This window comes from Cottoperca gobio, chromosome 16 (genome assembly GCF_900634415.1).
Source record: "Cottoperca gobio chromosome 16, fCotGob3.1, whole genome shotgun sequence".
Lineage (NCBI taxonomy): Eukaryota > Metazoa > Chordata > Actinopteri > Perciformes > Bovichtidae > Cottoperca > Cottoperca gobio.
The window spans coordinates 18,875,672-18,895,334 of NC_041370.1; the positions used below are offsets into that span (position 1 = coordinate 18,875,672).

The following is a 19,663-nucleotide window of genomic DNA, read 5'->3' on the forward strand; positions in this document are numbered from 1 at the left end:
AACCCACACAAACACAGTAAGGACATTCTAAAGACACACCATTTATTTCAACCTGATTGCATTCACATGAGGGAAAGATATGTTTTATTCATACCTTTATGTAACCCAATCACAGTGTCACATTACAATCAGTTCCCATTCATGAGTGTAGTAGGCAATGTTGGTCAACAAGCTATACTGTTATTGTTATTATCATATTATATATATTAGCTCCACACATCGGTCTAACCCCATGGGGACGAGGGGAGAGAGGACTCGGAGGGGAGGGTGGGTGAGATGACAGACTCCAACTATCTGACAGGTTCAGGGTGAGAGATAGAGCGAGGGAGAGAGCTGAACTGTTATCAAGTGACACAATTGGGTCTTCGTCTCAGTCACACCACCACTCCACTGCAGGCGCTGAGCGGAGAGGAGGGCTTTTTGTCCTTTTTGTTTGCCTGCGTGTGTGAGCTTTCTCGTGGCTGTATACTTACAGGGCCGCATGTCCTCACAAGTCTGCACACACCTAGCTGCGTGATGTCGGATTGTAATAGCTTGCAGACATCTGCAAATATTTTTATTGTAACATTTTGCATTAGAGCTCAGAATTATAATAAGAACTTGTCACTTTTGTTATCACCTACTTGTAATGTCACACTGACTTGAATTATCCCTGCTCCTCAGAGTATTTTCATCTGAATATATAATATCCCTTATTTAGTTAATGGATGTGCGATCTGCGCCAGCCTAGTGTGAAAATGCTTGTATAATCTCCAGAATCTGTAAAAAGTATTCCCTCTAGTTTGATTTTATTGATTGTGAATGAGTGTTGCACATCAAGAATGTTTTTTTCCGGCTTATTCACAGGAGAACAATAGAGTTATTTTGACTATAAAACAAAAACAGGATACAACCATCAGTTTTGAAAGTGTGGTGTTAATTACAGCGCCGCTGCCCCTAAGGACGAGCACAGAATACATTGTGTATCACTTTTGAGTAACAACCCAAGCACTTTCCTATGTGACTAAAACACAATAGAATTATGTTTGTGAATGAGTGCACGTGTGTATGTGTGTGTGTGTGTGTGTGTGTCAATGTTTGTGTAAAATTAATTATCTGCCTTCTCTGTCATCCAAAAAAACATCCCATATTTCATCCCACAGTTTAATTTCTACTTCAACTTTAATCTTCATTTTGTTGTAGTTTCCCATTCAAGCCTTGTGTGCATCTCGGTGCGTGTGTTCCCTGACGAAGGGTCTGCAGGCACCTAAACCAACACTTCAATAACAAGGGAGCGGCTTGAGAGCATGATTGACAGCGGCGACCTTGCCTCAATTGCTTGTAATTAGTTCTTTAAAAACAGGGCGCCGAAAGACAACTGACCTGTCTCACATACCTGTTTTCATAGGTAATTGTTAAAACGCCTGCCATTTTCACGCTTGTAATAATAAACTCCTCCAACTAATACACTCATCACTCTTGAAACAGGAGTGCTGACAACCCAGAAGAAAGATATATTTGTTTAAGTGGAGGGGGGAGGGGAGGCATGATGCAAGCAGCTGGAGAGAATGTTTTGGAGATGTCTAATTGCTAAAATCTGCTCACAGCTTTGCTCAAGTGCAGTTGCTTTCTACAGCATTACTGTATGACTGAGACAAGTATAAGCAGGTCCTACAAATCTCTCAGTAGAAAACAGAAAACCAGGTGAAAAGGCAATAATACAGATCCAGAAATAGCTAGCACGATGCACGCAGCGCAGGTGTGATGACTCTCAAAATAAAGACGGGGATAGTCAGAGCATCCGCTATTAGGCAGGCATTACTGGTTTTCACTGACTTTAGATTGAAACTACCGATAGTAAATACATTTAGATTATGTAAATGTTGAGCATCTTTATTTGTGGCTTTTAAAAAATAGTCCTTTTGTGTTTTCTAGAGAATTCTATGTTTGCTGTGTTAGAAACAAATCAGCATCAAATCACAAATGGACAACCATGACGTATCTTATATCAGTAAACCAATATTCTAGGCAAACCCAAGTTTACATAATGCACCACGTTTATTCCTCTATGTTCACATGGCTGATTTGATCACGTTGCTGTGCCAGGGGCCGAGCTCGGCTGAGCGGGCATCTGGCTTTGCAGTGCTGGGCTTTGGGCTTGAAGCCGCGTCCCAGCATGCCGTGCAGTGCGGCCATATTGCCCCGGCACAGAGGGCCGGGACCATCCAGGCTTGACGGGTGGAGCAGGGGCGGAAGAGCCCTGCCTCGAGCCAGCATGGTGGCAATATGGACCACACGGAGCAGGCAGGGGTCAAGTCACACAAGCCAGTGTGTGTGTGTGTGTGTGTGTGTGTGTGTGTGTGTGTGGGGGGCATGTGTGTGTGTGTGTGTGTAAGGGAGGAAAAGAGAGAGAGTTAGCAGTGTGATAGGGAGATAAAGAGTAGATAAAGACAACCCCTAATTCATTAGAATAAATCCTTTCCCTTAATTATTGATAATGAATCTGCTCTTTAATCTTTCTCTTTCTTCCTCCCCTTATCTGCCTGTGTCAGCACTTTGTCTCTCTGGCTTGGTGTTGGGTGGTAAGGCCTAGTTTTCAGCCACCCAAGGGCAGCAGTCAGTAACATCCCGTTCTGCTGGTACTGTAAGCAGAGATGTGATTAGCAGCACAGAGCAGGCAGCAGGAAAATATTAATGTGAAGGAGGATATTTTGTCTCACTGTGAAATATTCTTAAACGCTGGAAAAGATATAATCAATTTCTCTTGTTTTAATCTACAAAAAAGCTCAATTCAACGTCAAATCAAACCAACAGCAGCAACATAAATATACCAGTGTCTGGCAGTGTAGCGGGATCACTATGACACTGACCAACATCCACCAGTGATCAGGGTTAGGGTTACTAATCGTACATGTAGTGCAAAATCAGGCTATTCTGTGTGCTTGCACTCATGAAGCTCCATTTCCCAGAGGTCTGTGCAGCTCACGTAGTCCCGGCATGGTACTGGCAAGGCCTTAGCGACCCCTAGCTCACCTTTGTGTCCGCTGGCTCCTTGTTTGAACAGGAGCCAGCGGACAGCGCCTCGCTGTTTACCCTACTCAATATTTCATGGAGAATGAACACTCCCAGAATGAGGGATCGCGTTAATATTGCTGTTAAAATTAAGCGATAATTAAAATTTGTTAGTTTAAAAGCCATTGCAGTCTATAAAAGTTTGATTACTGGAAAATTAGGTGCATTAAGCTTTTATGGGTTGGCCTGTGCTATCGCTTGGGAACGATTTTTATGCACTTGTCATGGGCATATGGTGCAGAATTGTGGGAGTGTGTGTTTGTGGGTAGGAGGGCGTTGGGGGAGCATGTTGGTGCTCTGAAAAGCTGACACACTTTAATGCTAAAATCTCTCCCTCTGTGGTCGAACTCATCATTAGTTAAAGCACAGTATGACCACAGCCTGGCAGCAGCAACTGTGACAAAATGCCAATTATAAATCTGGGCCTGTGTCTTGGAGTAGAGAGGTCAGAGGTCATGCACGTCTTAGCTTAGCTATTTTATGGTCATATGATGTCACATCAGCAGTCCTGTCCATGTATTGTTGTTGATCACTCTGACATCCAGCTCCTTTTTGCAGGGTGCAATGGGGTCCTATCGGCTCCTATTACTAATAATAATGTTAGAATTTAGTCGACGGCTCGTCCCACAGTTGTAAGCCACTCGTCATGTCAGAGCAACATGACCTTGACTTGTGGAATAAATCTGCGGCAGTAGTTTGTCGTCTCATAACGGCGTCTACCTCATCTCGGTAGTGCAGCTCCAACAGTCCCTCCAGCTTTTCAAGTTTTTCTTTCCCTTCGAATGATGTCACCCACCGCTGAAACCCAAGTGACATTACTCAACCAGACAAGAACGAAGAATGTGCACAGTTCACCTTCATATTCATTTCACATCCTGTGGCACAGAACCAGGCAGTTATACAGTGACACAATTGTGCGGCTAACTGTTGACAGTGGTTGGACATTATGCACACTGGGACCGTGGAAAAACTGGGCTTTTGCCAGCTTGTTTTTCTTTTCTATTGAAACATCAGACTGTCATGGCAGAAATGGATGTTGCCAGGCATCACTAATGAGCCAATTAATCAATGAATTAGCTGAGCAGCGATTAAATTAATGCGAGCTGGACGGGCAAGCGGCAGTCGTGGATATATCCTGGGGAAGGTGATTAACACACACGCAGAACAGGCAGCGATCAACAAGACCACTATTAAGTTGGACAACTTCCTGAACTTTTCTCTTTTCAGCTAATTATAGAATAGCTTAATTTGTTTAATTGGACCAGAGAAATATTATCATATTTTCCCATGTGAATACACTGCATTGCTGATGTGCTGTGCAACTCAAGAGAGATTGAGATGTTGTTATCTTTGATTATGCAGATATTTCTGCCAGTCTTTAAGTACTGTCTTCTGCAAATTGCACTACACAATACACTTTCACATTTTTTATTTCATAGATAAACAATGTCACATAGTGCTCTCTCACCTGTCACTACATAAGTAAGATTAGACGGTTACAGTGAAACGTTTCTGCTCTCACGCATTACTCTTTTCTCTGATGAGAGTAAAGGATTATTGTGAAATTAAACTGTTGCTCATTTCACAGGCCTTCCCCCTAATGACCCCTCGAGAAAACCTGCTGCTACTCCAAACGCACTGATATAAACAACTTATTACAAACGTTAACAGCTATGCATGTGACATACAGCATGTTTTTTTGTGTCACCTAGTATCGGATGTGTCTGTGCAGGCTGTGTGTGTGTGTAGTGTCATGTGTTGGGCATCATATAAAGGCTGATCCATCATAGTTTAGGAGGACAGCGCTTCCAAATGTGGGGCCCGTGGCCCGTGCAGTGGACAGTCTTGAGCAGGCTGTTGGGGTCCTTTAGGGGCCTCCATGGAGTCTAAAGCAAAATGAGGAACATTCTCGGTTCACTGCAGTGTAATTCACTCACTGGAAAATACTCCATTTGGAGTCTCTTCTCCCCCCATCGTCTCCTCATGTACAGTGTAGATAGTTCTATAATTGATCACTGAGGACATTTTCACAAGCCAAAGTCTGTTAGGCCTGTCCAAATCTTAGTGAAACTGATACTTTCTATTTAGTGTGGTTCGTTTTCGCAGTGCAAAGATTAAAGCAGACGACATAAAACATTTTTTACTGAGGGGCGTGTACGAAATAGCAGTGCCAAAAAACGACTTTGCAGAAGTCTTTGTTATTGGTCAGAAATTTGCCGGTGGAAAATAGAGCGCAGAGAAAAAACATGGAGCAGCTACGTTTGGTGATAACTGGCAGTAATCCTGCTCTGGTATTTCTACCAAACACATTTGAAAGGTGTTCAGAACAAACCCATGAGCATAAAGCTCAGGGTTGTTAAAAATGTGTGGATCCACTATTTCTAAAACAATACGTGCTACGATCAGACTGGATTTTGGATCACTTCCTGTGATTTGGTCGGATTGTGCTCTCTCTAAATCGAACCGCACTCGGCTTCGCTTGGAAACGGTCAGAGACTAACTCTCGCAAGCGGTCTCTGACTGGTTGCTTTGGTCTGCACCAGAGTACGATTACTGCCTTCAGAACCACAAACCGCACAAAAGTTTAATTTAAACAGACTAAATGTTGGCTTGTAAAAGCGCCCTAAATCAACTATAACGATGTTCCTAATAGCCCAGTAGGACTAAAAATCATTCAGTACACTGGGGGTCCACAAGGCCATCATCTACCTGATTTCTGGAGTGCGTTGTGTGGATGTGTGTGTGGATGTGTGTGTGGATGTGTGTGTGGATGTGTGTGTTCGTGTTGAGCACCAAACAATGCAGAAGTCATCATAATCGGCTCTGTGTTGGTCCAGCACTGTACCACATCATCTCTCCGTGTCCAAAGTCTCCAGCCACTCCACAACACATTGTTTGAGCCGAGATGTTATAGAAAGTGGGTGGGTGGAAGAGTTGGTGGTGGGGGGGAGGGTCGCTCCCTTGATTATGTGACATCCTCCGGAAGACCGCTGGAGTTGTTTCCTCCATTACTTAGAGGGAGAAAAAAGAGGCCTTTTCACTATTGAGACTGTCACTCTCAATTTGGGCTAACGGTAAGCATGCACAAGGCCTCCTAGATATTTCCCCCCACCTGCTCTCACCCCACTCCAACTACCCCCACACCCACACCATCCCAACCTCCCCTCCCCTGCAGCGGATCGCCGTGGTGACAGTTTGATTAGATCATCAATCGTGGCCGTTAACAGCGGTTTTCCTGAGCACCTGGACCGGCAGGTCACAGCTGGCTCTGAGCTACCGCTGTCCCCCTGACCCAGAGCTGTGAGTGTGTGTGTGTGTGTGTGTGTGTGTGTGTGTGTGTGTGTATGCTTGCCAACACACAATTGCACATGCAGTCCAATTGTTTTTGTGTTTGCAAGACCAGCTCTTTGTACTGTAGTTGTGAACTTTGGAGTATATGTATTTGTGTGTCGCACAGACCCGTGTGCGGTAAACATGGTGCTGTGTGTGAGTGTGTCTACACGTTCCATGTGCGAGCACAGTTGTGTTTGTGCATTTGTAAGCATGCACCTGATGTGGAAATGAATGAGTGCAGTGCCGAGCTTTATTAGGATGCCCACTGTTGTTTCAGTTCAATACAAACGAGAAATGCATTTCCTCAGGGGGCCTTCAGACCCACCTTGTTATTTCTGATGCTTTTTTTACGTGACCTGGGAGGTCAAAACACTAATGAATGTTTTATTTCTTTACATAGGCTGTGAGAGACTACTTTCTAGGGAATAAGGGCGACGGCAGGTTAAAATATAAACACGTGCAAAGACACTGCTAGAAGAATAGAATTAGTGGAATTGAGTAATACAGAGAAAAGAGGAGGACTCCTCTGTGTCCGTGCGTTCTCCACCAGATACATTCTGTAGTGTATTTCTCTGTGCAGATACACAGTCCTGTAACAACACACACACACAAACACACACACTTTACGGTAGCTACGACACAGTGCACTTCACAAACACACACGTACATAAATTCACCTGCTTCCCCGCGTTGTCTTCGGCGGCTGTATCAGGTTCCTCGTCGTTCTGGTAAAGCAGTTAAATTTATGGGCTAACAATAATGGGACAAAGTGTGTGTCTCATTGCGATTCCTCAGGTATTCCATGATTAAATAAACGTCCCCGGTCTTTTCATAAAGCTTGTTTATGGCGGCGTGGCACCATATGCTACTGCTTCCACCCCACCCACCCATCTCTTCCTCTCTCTCTGTTTAATTCTCTCTCCTTCTCTTTGTCTCTCTCTCTCCGTTTCTCTCCACGCTTCATACACTGCCCTACACTGCCTCTACCAGATGCAGGCTAGCCATTATTCTGTGGCGGAGTCGTGGTAGAGAAGCTAAAGTTGTGAATTAACATGTAGAAGCCATTACGGGATGATGATGATATCCATCTGCGGTGTTCATAGGTGCTACTTAGTAAATTGTCTGCGCTGTAATGGCACAACAGTAACAATATGATTCTGTTTTATCAACTCTACGGTCTGTTCCCGTCTTTTGAGTTAAGTAGATGCTCAGGTGTGACTTATTTACTGGATGCTGTTGAGTATTTGGTTCTGCTCTGTGTGGTTCCAAAGCGTTGTTCAGAGTCATGGATAATGTTAATCATCCAGCCTTCAAACTTTACTTATGAACTATTCAAAATGCTTAAGATTGTCCAATTTGTCATGCTATTGATTTTTTTTCCTTCTAATTAGTACACCTCCTGTCGTCATGGTGCACTTTTGTTGCGCTGATTGACAACACACTGTATATTTCTTTAATATTTTGTAAAAACAACCCTACTGTATATAAACACAGTTAGTTAGTCTTGATCTAAATGATATCAAAGCAAAGCAGCCAAAGTTAGGACGGGTAATTAATTCTGTGTGTGTGTGTGTGTGTGTGTGTGTGTGTGTGTGTCAGGGGATGGGGGTAAAAAAAACAACAACAGTTGCTACAAAGCAAAGTCAGAAAAGCAATTAACTTCTCCAGCCAGGACATGGCAGTAAACACGTGTGACTGTTCACTGTATTGTCTTGTTTGGCGCCCGGAGTTGCGTCGTGGTTGAAGGCCCGACACAGAGAGACTGAGTTTGCATACCATAGACTTTTGTTGTGATTATTAATGGCCGTTTCACATTAACCTCATCGTGCTAATATGCTCGACAATGTCCCAAATCACCTGAGCGATGAGGACGATGGAGGCGGCTCTGCCCCACCCCCCACCCGTCCAGCCAACACTGTAGCAGCTACCTTACTATCCCCCCAACCCAATGACCAAGATTAATGAAACCTCCGCCGTTTTTAATTAGCACGGCCGCAGTCATCAATTATGTCTGCCCCACCCCAAATACAAATATTGTTATATTTGGGGGGGGAAATACTTGATTTATTTCATTGTGGTGGCCGAAGGAGTGAGATAAATGGCCTCCCATCATGGTCATTTGCAGGGATGAGGAGGAGGAGAAGAGAAGGGAGAGAGGGGTGGGTTGAGTAATAAGATCAGTGGGGGGGGGGGGGGTTACACATATAGTACAGTAGAGGACATAGACAGGGCCAGCCAGGGAAAGCCAGGTCTACAGGGAAAGGCCAGTCTGGGTCTCAGTGTCCCTGTGCAGGGGTCTGACTCCAACTGTCCAGGAACTTAATTAGACTTTCCTTGAACCCACTTTTCTCCAGCCAATTTAAAAAGCTGCAGATTGTATCAAACACCACTTATTCATGCCACCTATTATTGGCTTGTGACAAAACATGCGCATTATTTGATTTCCCCTCCGCCACAATAAAGCATCAATAAACCATTGAGATGCACTTTGATGTAGAAAGCTATGGAAAACATTATGCAACATTTGTCAAATATCCGTCTCAGTTGCTGTCACAGCAGATGTCATGTGTAACTTTTTACAGTGTGTGTCCTGTCAGATTTCGGATGACACAGGATCTCACATTAAAGCCTCATACAACAGCTGTGAGGGTTGGTCATCCAGCATATACAAGTGTCTCACAATGTTCTCTGTTACTTACTTTACTGTGCTGCTGGAGGCCCTTTCCACACATCCTCATTGCTTCCAACAACCTTTTTTATTGCTCCAGCACACTCGTCTTATTTTTGCTTGTTGCTTGTACACATTTTGCATGATGCTTCTACAAGTGTTATATTAAGTTCCAGCACTGACTCTGCCCTTTGAAACACTTGTATTGCTCCCTTAACATTTTGCCAATTGCTTCTTTCCAGGATGCAGCATACGCCTTGTGCTGGCTTTACTACTATATATTTCAATAGTGCTTCTTTAAAATCGGATTGCAACTTTTTTTTTTCTTTCCTGATGTCTGATCCAGGGATTTTGACGAGTATCATACCAAGTACGGATGTATGTGATGTGACTGTTTGTTAGCTGGATCATTGCAAGGACCAAAGGGGCATCTGTTGCTGCTGTGATTGTTACTTGAACACAGAGGATTAGTGTGTCCGAACATAAGGCTAACATTTTCTGCTGTCAGTTTTGATGTGCTGTTTACAGCGTTGGCAGGCAGGCTGCGTTTGCCCGCTCATTCTTCGGCGCGGACATTACACCCCTCGTGACGGCTTATGCACTAAGCGAGGGCACTTAATCCAAATAGATAGGTGTTGGAAATAAGACAGCATTAGCAAAATACTGTGCTACAACTTAATGTGTTCGTCCTTGTGAAAAGAAATAGGAGCAGTGCCAGATGCTTTTCTCTCTCCTGCTTTGTGAACACTCGGAGTCAGAGGTGTGTCTATTGTGAGTGAACGCAGACTGGACTTAAATCCAGCTTGTTCTGATACCACGCAGCACAGAAAGAAAGAGAGTGCGGACACAGTGTTTGTATTGAATCTTTTTTCTCCATGTCTCTGCTGGCTCTTGCTCAAGCCACGTCTAGACTTTCTTTTATATTAACATTCTTATATAAATTGAGTTATGAAGAAAAATAAACTCTTCTCTAAATCACTTATTCAAAAGAGGAAAAGGAAAAAAAAGAGCTTTCATAAATGATTAACCTTGTGCAGCTCCTTACTATAGTTCTTCACATTCGCTGTTATCTTAGTAGGACGTGTCGTAATGCTAATAATGCAAGTACGCCACTTTATGACTTGAAGATGTGCACGGCTCATTCCTGGGGTTTGGCTGTTAGCGCTGCGGTGAGCCACCAGCCATTTCACTTGTGCTGGCCACACACACACACACACACACACACACACACACACACACACACACACACACACACACACACACACACACACACACAAACATTTTATCCACTGCCATCGCCTGCCCACTGACTCCAGAGAAAAGGGAGGGAAACATCTTGAATATTTTATGAAGCTCGGGAACCCCACCTATGTCTTCCACACCCAGCAAACCCACCGCCACTGTGTCCAGAAGTACACACACACACACACACACACACACACACACACACAGCAGAAAACAGAAATAATGTTTTAAATGCAATCATTGTCAGGCCCAAACAATGTCATTTATCAAGGGAGCATTTGGGACTGTATAATAAGTTTCACATTATTAATACAATTTTTCATCCTCTGTCAAGCCTATCTGATTTATGGCACGCGTGTGATCTAAGGTGATCATTGAATTACAATTCCAGTAATAAGAGAGAGAATGGACCTGGTCTTTTACTTCTGCCCAGTGGAGCACACCACACACACACACACACACACACACACACACACACACATACACACACACACAGACACACACACACAAAATCCTGGATAAACAGCCTCCAGTTGCAACATACAGCAATTACACACAACATACAACAAGAGTCACAACCACCTTATCTGGGTTATAACTTGTACCGCTCGTACCGCGGAGCAAATTTGCAAAATATTTGTTTGCTAAAACGAAAAGCCAGCTTCCTAATTTTTTGTAAGAAAAAGAGAGGAGAGAAAAAAACAAATGAACCTCGGCCTCTGTTAATTAGATAAGACACTAAGCTCATTATTTTAAGATGATATTGAAGCCCAGAGAGTAAATATGAGTGGACTGTTGGAGGCTCGGTAATGGGACGGGAATGCACGTCGTTACCGGGCAATGATTTACAGCTAGATGCTCTCTGATGTATAGACTGTATCTTTTATTAAGTGGCTGTCGTTACGGTCACTGGCTCCGTCATTTCCCTTTGTGTCTAATCAAAATCCATACCCAGACACCCCACCATCCAGACCCCAGCCGCTCCAGATGGGAAAGAAATTACGGGAATGTCGGCGTTCCTTTCTCCCGGCCGCCTTCTCTAAACCCCCGCCCCAGCCTCGGCTCACATTCGGCAAAAGCTAGCAGAGATGATTATGAGAAAGATAATATAATCTAACAAACCGCAACAGCAAATAAACAAATAGAAATGTGAAATTCTTTTGAGGTAATTAGATAACAAAGACAGACTCCCATCATAACATTTGGATCTAGTTTGAACAAGTATTTGCACTATTAGCAGTCTTGCTTTCGCTTTTATCAGATTAGCGGGTTGTGAGGGCCCGGTGATCGGCGTCATACATCATCCTGTTTGATTTCTGTTTCCAGCAAATTTTGGGAAGCCGCTAATTGGATTGCGGGAGTCTAGCCCCGGTTAAAGATGGTAAACAGCAGAGCAGACTTGTCCCCCAACTCTCAGCCCCCACAGGCTTCCAAAACGCCAGCTCTCCTCAGGATCGCCACAATTTATGACACATTTTCTCTGTATTCTTAAAAGATAATTAGGTTTATCACCCATTTTCTCCCCCTCTCGGCCCCCCTTCCTTCCCTTTTGTGTACCTGAGAGCACACAATCGCAGCATAAAAACATAAATATTTCTGCAGCACAGCAGCGCTGGCAGGTGAGCCTAATGAAATTCTAGGAGTGTAATTTGATTTACGATGTGCTAATGCGGCCTGATATTAGAGAGAAAAAGCTCTGATATGGCTGCCTTGTGCTGTATTTAAGGCCTATCAGAAGCCTGATAAAGAGCATCCTGTCCTCAGCACTGCGCCTGAGTTATTGTTGCAGATATTCATATTGATAGTAATTCTTCCCGACGCAATTTAGTGCCGGCAATATATAAATATGGAGATAATAGTTAATTTTGGTGGCTGCTCAGATTGCGACGCTCTAAATTCAAGACTTACGAAAAAAAACTTTGAGCTGTGAAGCATCTGGACACTTTTTAAAGTGCCGTTTAAAGGATGGTTGTCGGCCTATGACCGAACCCTGTCACACAAATCAGACTTCCGGTACTTTTCAGCGGCTGCTAATTTCAGCATGAAGCTTTTTGAAACATTTTGATTAATGGCTTGATATCCCTGAAACCTATTAAAGCTTTTAAATCAACTGAGTCTGGAAACAAGACATCACACCAGTACGAGCATACACTCGTAGAAAGAGATCATTTCGGGTGTTTTGTCCAGAATCGTGTTGTTTCATTCTCTTGCAAAAAAAAGACTTTTAAATGCACGTTGCGTGTGTGCGGCACAAAGCGTGTGTCTTTATGTGTGTGTGTTCAAAGTGTGTTTGGGTGTATTGAGCTATGGCTCATAATAAAAACAGGCAATAACAGGGCCACCACAGAGGGACCTGGCCTTTGTGCCTCCCTGCTCCCCCTCGCTCCCCTCTCCCCTTCATGCCACCTCCTCCTCCTGGCCTCTCCCTACCCCCTAAGTTATGGGCTGAATAACAGCGCAACAATATTAAGATAACATTTCCTGATTGTTTGTCAGGCAGGAGGCTCCTTCACCCCGCTTTCATCACGTCCACCGTGTTCATTAAATTGACAATTTGTATTTGCCCTACAGCAGGATAAACAGGAGCTTATCTGATGGGCCTGGTCTTTTATTATTTATTTCATTATCTTTTTCTCTCTCTCTCTCTCTCTCTCTCTCTCTCTCTCTCTCTCCCTCCTCCCCCTCTTTCTCCCGGGATTGAAGGTAAACATAAATCAGCAGCAGCATCTCTGTTGTGTGCCGTTGTTTATATTGCAGTCATATGCAGCAGCAGTCCTCTCAGAGGAGCTTCATCTACAATACTCGGCAGACGCATGTGGCCTCTTCATGGAGGTTTTAGTTGTTGTTTTGTGTGACATGCTGGCCGCACGCTCCTGCAGGTCTCAGTATGATATAACGCCGGGGATATTTCACTTTAAAATGCCCTGCTGTTGGGATAATTCTTGGACTTGTTCCTGAGAGATTCTGCTCTTCTTCCTCCAGCAGAGTTTCTACAGTTTGTGTATCTGCTGCAGCAGGCCAGAGATGGTTGTCTGTGTTCACTTGAATGTTAAACCAGCTCCATCTGATTTGTGTACCCGCAGACCGCATTGACTACAGCACTTTCTAAAGCATTTCTCCTAAGCACCGTGAGCGATGATGTTGCCCGGTTCGATATCTTAGCCTGGGAACAAGCCTGTCGACATTGTGCAGGCAAACGAAAAATAACGAAGCCAGCGTCCTTACTTAGGAAACACTTGTCCCAGAAATTTAATCTTTTCCTCATTTTTTTACCCAACACCCCCCTCTAATCAGGTTTCAATTGACTGCCATTGAAGGAAGAGTCTCTCCTCAGACTCATGTATAGGTCCGAACCCAGTCAGACACCATTTAAGGCTTACTCAGTCTTCCTCCCAATATCTTGGAGAGCTCAGGGCCAAATGATTTAATCTTCATTCAGCTAATTTAGTCTGGATTTAAGCTGCCGGGTTGTCGAAGTGCAGAGTGATGGAGTCTGAAAACAGGATGAGAGGGAAAGGGAGAGGAGGGGAAAACGGAAAAGGAAGGAGGGAGGGTAACAGAGAGCGAGAGAGATAAAGATAGAGCGATGGAGGGAGAAAGAGAGAGACGAGGGAGGGGGGGGGGGGCTGTAGATGATGATCCATCCTGACCCTAGTGAATGCTGTCATGTTCCTCCCTCTAGGTAATCTCTCTCACTCACTCGCTATTTTGCATGTGAAAATGCTCTCCTGACAGTTGCATATCAGATAATTTTTTCTCCTTTTCCCCCCTCTCTCCCCCCTTTCTCTTCACCAAATAAACAACAGTCTTCACTTTGAAGTTGTCTGTTTGTGTCAGTTTGGCTTGAGGCGAGAGTCGGCCGCTCTCCCTCTTTCTGTCTTTGTGTTGCAGTGTGAGAGCATCGAAGGATTATTTTCTCTCACCGACCAACCGGCCAACAAAACACCAAATGAAGGAAACCTTAGCTGTCCAAAAAGGCCAACACAATTAATCCAGTCAATTAAAAAAACATGCCACTAGATTAGTGTGATGCTCCACAGCATAAAACCAAACAGGGACAGGATGTCAGTTCAGCCTCAGTGAAAGTGCTACTTTATGTCTGATGATTGTGTGCTTACAGGAAGCATTCAGATCATTGTTCATCTTTTGTATCACACACAACTGCCTTCTTTTTTAACACAACATTTAGTATTTATCCAGAACACACAATTACAATTTACGCCGAACACACACTCTGCAAGATCCCCCTCAACAAGCACCACCTCCCCACTTGGGGGCGATAGTGAGTGTGTGGTAATGAATCAGGTCTTTTCTTTTCTCCATTCCCTGATAGAGGTACAGTAACTGCTCCTCAGGGATTTCTACCACAATTAAGGCCAGTGTGGCCTGTGATGTTCTGACAGTAGCCCTGTATGCCTGAACTGATGACAGGATCACACCACAGTATAGATATGGTAATGAGTGACAGTATAGACACAGTAGCATGCAGCTTTCTCAACGTACAGGCAAGAGGCCCACCTGGGTCTTTGAATAAATCTGCCCGCGGTGTCAATCAAGTCGCCTCGCTTCGTGATCAGAAGGGAAAAGAAAGGGAGGAGATGGAGAGATGCAGGAGGAAGAAAAGCAGAGAATGACTGGAAGTGGAACTACAGTGTATTCCCACTGTGGCCTCTGATGATCTTGACCGCTATGGGAAAAAGCCAAGGAGCACTCGATGCATTTTGTATATTCTGATCTACATTCTTGCTCTAAGATTTAGTTATCTTTTGACTGTGGTTTGTGCCCGTGTGTGGTAAATTTAATAACTTAAAAATACCATAGAAAGCTTTCTGCACATCAAAATCAGAGCTCCTTTTATATCTGCAATGTTTCAACTCGACACAAGTTGCTCCTCAGGCACATACCCATGTGAAGGGAATGTGAAGGGAATGTGAGATCTGCGTGATGCAGCTGTGTAATCACAGCATCTCTAAATCATTCTTCATGTTAATGTATTGTCTTTATCTCGTGATTAGGCACACATGGATGTTATTAAGTTAGTGTAACGTCAGCGCTCATTTAGTCATATTTACATCTCATTTCCTTCACATGGCAGGAAGACCTGTGTCACTCTGATTCCACTGTGCACGTACCTTTCTCTGTCCGCTGCGTGTCCAGCACCTCTCCCACTGAAGTTGTGTGGTTTAGCAACTGTTCTCGCTAATTATAAAATATATATATGCATCTATTTTCATTAGTCGTCACATGTATAATTGTATACGTGCTTTAGTCATTAATAGCTCTTGTGCTTGTTTTAGTTTTTCATTATTCTTTTGGAACCGGGTAGATGTTAATTTAAATGCCCTGGAAATAGATCTGCTACAAATAATAATAGCGTACGCATGCTTAAAGAATATTATTATACAAAATCATATCGTAATATAATGTTCCTTTAGGAGCGTGGTACACATTCATACATATGTTGATTCGAAAGCCATTTCTTATTCTCTTTGCTTTATTACATACAGTTAAAAACCATAGCCATAAACATGGACTTTCCATCGCTACAATCCGGGGGAAAGAGTTTCAGAACTTTCTCAGGCTGTTGAGTCTGAAAACACGTTGCTTCTGCAGCATTTCTGAATTAATTGTGTTTTTTTTGTTGGTTTTAAATTCGGTTCTCAAAAGCATTATGAAATGTCTTGAGATAATTTAAATTGGCAGAGCTCTCTTACTCCCGTCTCTCTTTCCCTTTCTCCCTCTTTTATACACATGCATACACAAATCCACTCAGCCTCTCGCTCTCTCTATCTGTCTTCCCTCTACCTCCTACCTTTGGTGTGTTTTGCATGGTGCCTGGCTGTTTAGATTCAGTATGCATATGTATGGGCGAGACGGTGGATCGTGACGGGATCTGACATGCGGGGACAAGATCAAAGCGCTCCATCTGATCCCATAAAAGCAGACGCAAACCCTCCTCTCATCCTTACAAAACCCCCACTGATAGTCAACTCTGCCAGCCCTGACTCCTCCATCTCCTCTCCTCCTGCCTTATTTTTCTCTCTCGTTTCTCCCTCCATCCCAGCGTGCCCACGTCAAGGCCTGCCTGCCTGCCCGACTCTGCGATTACGCCCCGTGATAAACAATGGCCCGTTTAGCTCATAAAGCAGGAGTGTTGTGCATAATGCTTACAATAAAAGATAGCATCTCTTCACTCATCTTATTTACCTCTCCCACGGTGGCATGGGCGACGGGCTGTTTCATATAAATACCACAGGGAGGAAGGAAAGGGAAGGAAATACGGATGCAGACATACATCTGTTGGTCAAATAAAGTCAGTAGAGAGAAAGGGATGAACACGGGACTATTTAAATCTGCGTTTGAGCTCAGAGCCAGGTGATGAAGGCGCCATCTTAAAGCCGCTCCATCCTTCCTGGTAAGTGATCTTAAAATGTCCTCTCAACTAGTGTGGGATGACATCCATATCACATTTAGATTCATCTTTACGGAACATATAGATTGATATGGAAGCCACAACACATTTTCCGTTCTATCTCTCCCTCACGCCACATCCCCATCTTTTAATTCCCTCCTTTCTCCCTTTTCCCTCCCTCCCTCTCATTCTCCTTTGCCCCCCTCCCCTTCTTCCAGTAAGGAAGATGTATGAGTTTGAATTATTGATTCAGACACATGCTACATGCTGCTTGGAGTCATTATTTGTTCAGGTGAGTGTCATGCTGCTCGCTATGAAACAGATACCACGGGGATTAAGCGACACAATCAGGACTTAAAGACAGCCGCCCTCCCTAAAATAACATGGCCCTCGCTGCAAGACGAATGCTCCCCAAAACCCGACTTCATTTGTTTATGACTCGCACATTAGTCATCCTGTGCCTAAATTATAGCGCGGGGGTAAAGATTAATTCAAGCACAGGCTTGTTCTATTGTTTTTACTTGTGTGTGCTTCTTGAAGCCTAATAACACAGCAGATGAATATAGGTGCAAACATCCTACACATTGTAAAAGAAACATAAAAAGCACAGCTTTTGTCGGCGGTAGGTGTCGGCATGAAGAACAGACGGACGTCCAGAGTTAGGAAAGAACACAATGCATATACAGTACTCGGAGGCTTTTAGCACGATGCAACAAAACAACACATACCAAACGTGATAACTCAGGCGTTTGCATTTAGTGGATTGATGCCGGCTATCCAAAGCAGAGCTCATGTTGAATATGTGAGCAGAGGTTGGAAGGACGTGTTTGTAGTAAAGATGCCACGATAGGGAAAGTTTTCCACTGGTTGATAAACTCTTGAAAAGATATTCGCCGATGACGCTCAGAGCGCTTACTTTGAACTTTAGCGTTGGATGTCTGTGTGGCTGGCCTCTCCACGTCGGCTGCGCCCACTCTGTGCTCCGCAAGAGCTTCATTCCAAAAGTTCACAGATTGCCTCATTAACTTTATCAGGTTCCCTATTAGCATTGGGTTTAAATCCAAAATACTTTGACGCCAAATACTCCGCTATCGTCTTGTTAGTCAACTCTCCTTACTCTCGTCCTGCTGCTGCTCTACGTTTCCATTTATAATTGTATCTCTGTCGTCTGACTAATTACAACTCTTACAAATAAGAGTTCTTTAATTTGACGAATGTGGGCACTGACATGAAAATGAACTAAATGGGTTTTATTTCTACAAGTGAAACCGTCTACCGCGGCATCCCTAGATTGTACAGAATTTAGGATGGTGGGAAGCTCTGGGACAGGAGCCTTAAGAGAGAGGCGGGAGGTAAAATGTTGCTAACTGTTCATTTAGCCCGGGCTAAGTGGTCAGGGACGCTGGACAGGTGAACTCTATTCCCCCCACTGGCCCTGCAGTTTGTGTGTCCGTCTGTGTGTGTGTGTATGTGTGTGGACTGTAACAGAATTTCTCTAGTCCTCTGGGCCCTGGTGCAAAGCAGAGAATAAATGGTGGAGGTGGCAGGCCAGGACAGAAAAATCAATGCCTGCTTATACAGACATGACACACCAGCAGCCAACTGCATTCTGTGTGTGTTGCGCGTGTGTGTGTGGGAGTAGATGTACAGCACGCAGTCATTCGGCCCTGTGCTCTGGCTGTGAGCGCGAGTACCCAGCAACCCCCATTTCCTCTCTCACAGGGTAGATCGTCTAGCATTTTACGTCAGCTTTGGGATCAGTAAATAACCCTTTCTTTATTTTTTTCCCCTCCTCCTCAATCCCCTCTGCCTCTCTACTTCTGCAGAAAGTTTGAATGTGAGTTGTGCGATCGCTCCTTCAGTGAAAAATGGGCCCTGAACAACCACATGAAACTGCACAGTGGGGAGAAACCATATAAGTGTGCCTGGCCTTCCTGCCACTACGCCTTCCTCAACCTGTCGGCCATGAAGGACCACTACAGGACACACACAGGTGAGACAATGAGAGCCAGTAACCTCCACCATGAACCATTACTGAAGCACTCTTCCACAAACACATTGACTGACACTCTAAACTGCAAAATTTACGAGATTTCTTTTTTACAGGCAAATAGTGTTCTTATGAGTTTGACAAAAGGTTATTTATCAAAAAAACACTATACTTGGATCACACACAATTTTTTTTTTTCTTTCTTCTATAGTTGGAGACAAAATAAAGTTTATGTGTTAACTGTGAAATTCTCACATTAATTATGAATCTTCACAGCTTTGTTTGGAGAAAGAAACATACACACGTTTTTGGCTGATAAGAGCCATGACTTGTCCATCTGTACTGATTTTCCAACATCCAGAGAGCGTCGAGCACCATTTCTTGGCGGTCTTGCAGACACTCTTGTCGGATGGTTAAACCATTACCTCCTGATCCCAATAGGACTGTCACAATTACACAATGTTTTATCAGCCAATTATATTTGAACAGAGACTAATCATAGCCAAGGAGAGAAACAAAAAGATGTCTGGATTTCATATTTGTTTTTGTTTTCTGCCATCCTCCACACTTGGAGGGTTGCTTGATGATGGAATTAAGGTAGTGTGTGTTCCCCAAATCCAACTGGTTGTCATGTGTATTTCCCCAAAATCCATCTGGTCACCAAGCACGTCTTCCCCAAACCCAGCTGGTCAGCAAGTGTGTGTTCATCAAATCCATCTGATCCTCAAGAGTGTTTTCCCACAGTGAAACGGTCCAGTGTCTGTTCCTCTATGATGCAAATTGAAAAAAAAAGAAAGAAAGACAGATTGAGTCCCAAAAAGAAGGATTAGAGGAAAAAACAAGAAATTATTAAAATCAGTGGGTATTGTCGTTGTGTAGTTTGTTATGTATGCAGTGCTTGTGCATTTAGATTCCGTCCGTCCTACAGTACAGTACACTGTGGGACTGCGCTATTTTACTTGCT

The 19,663-nt window shown here is 43.8% G+C and overlaps 1 protein-coding gene across 1 annotated transcript in view; it reads left to right on the plus strand.

Annotated features, from left to right (window-relative positions):
- znf407 (zinc finger protein 407) overlaps positions 1–19,663 on the plus strand; it is a 145,711-nt gene that overhangs the window by 65,567 nt on the left and 60,481 nt on the right. Inside the window, 1 exon segment of the mRNA XM_029452039.1 lies at positions 18,536–18,702. Within this exon segment, the coding sequence (XP_029307899.1) occupies positions 18,536–18,702 (167 nt within the window).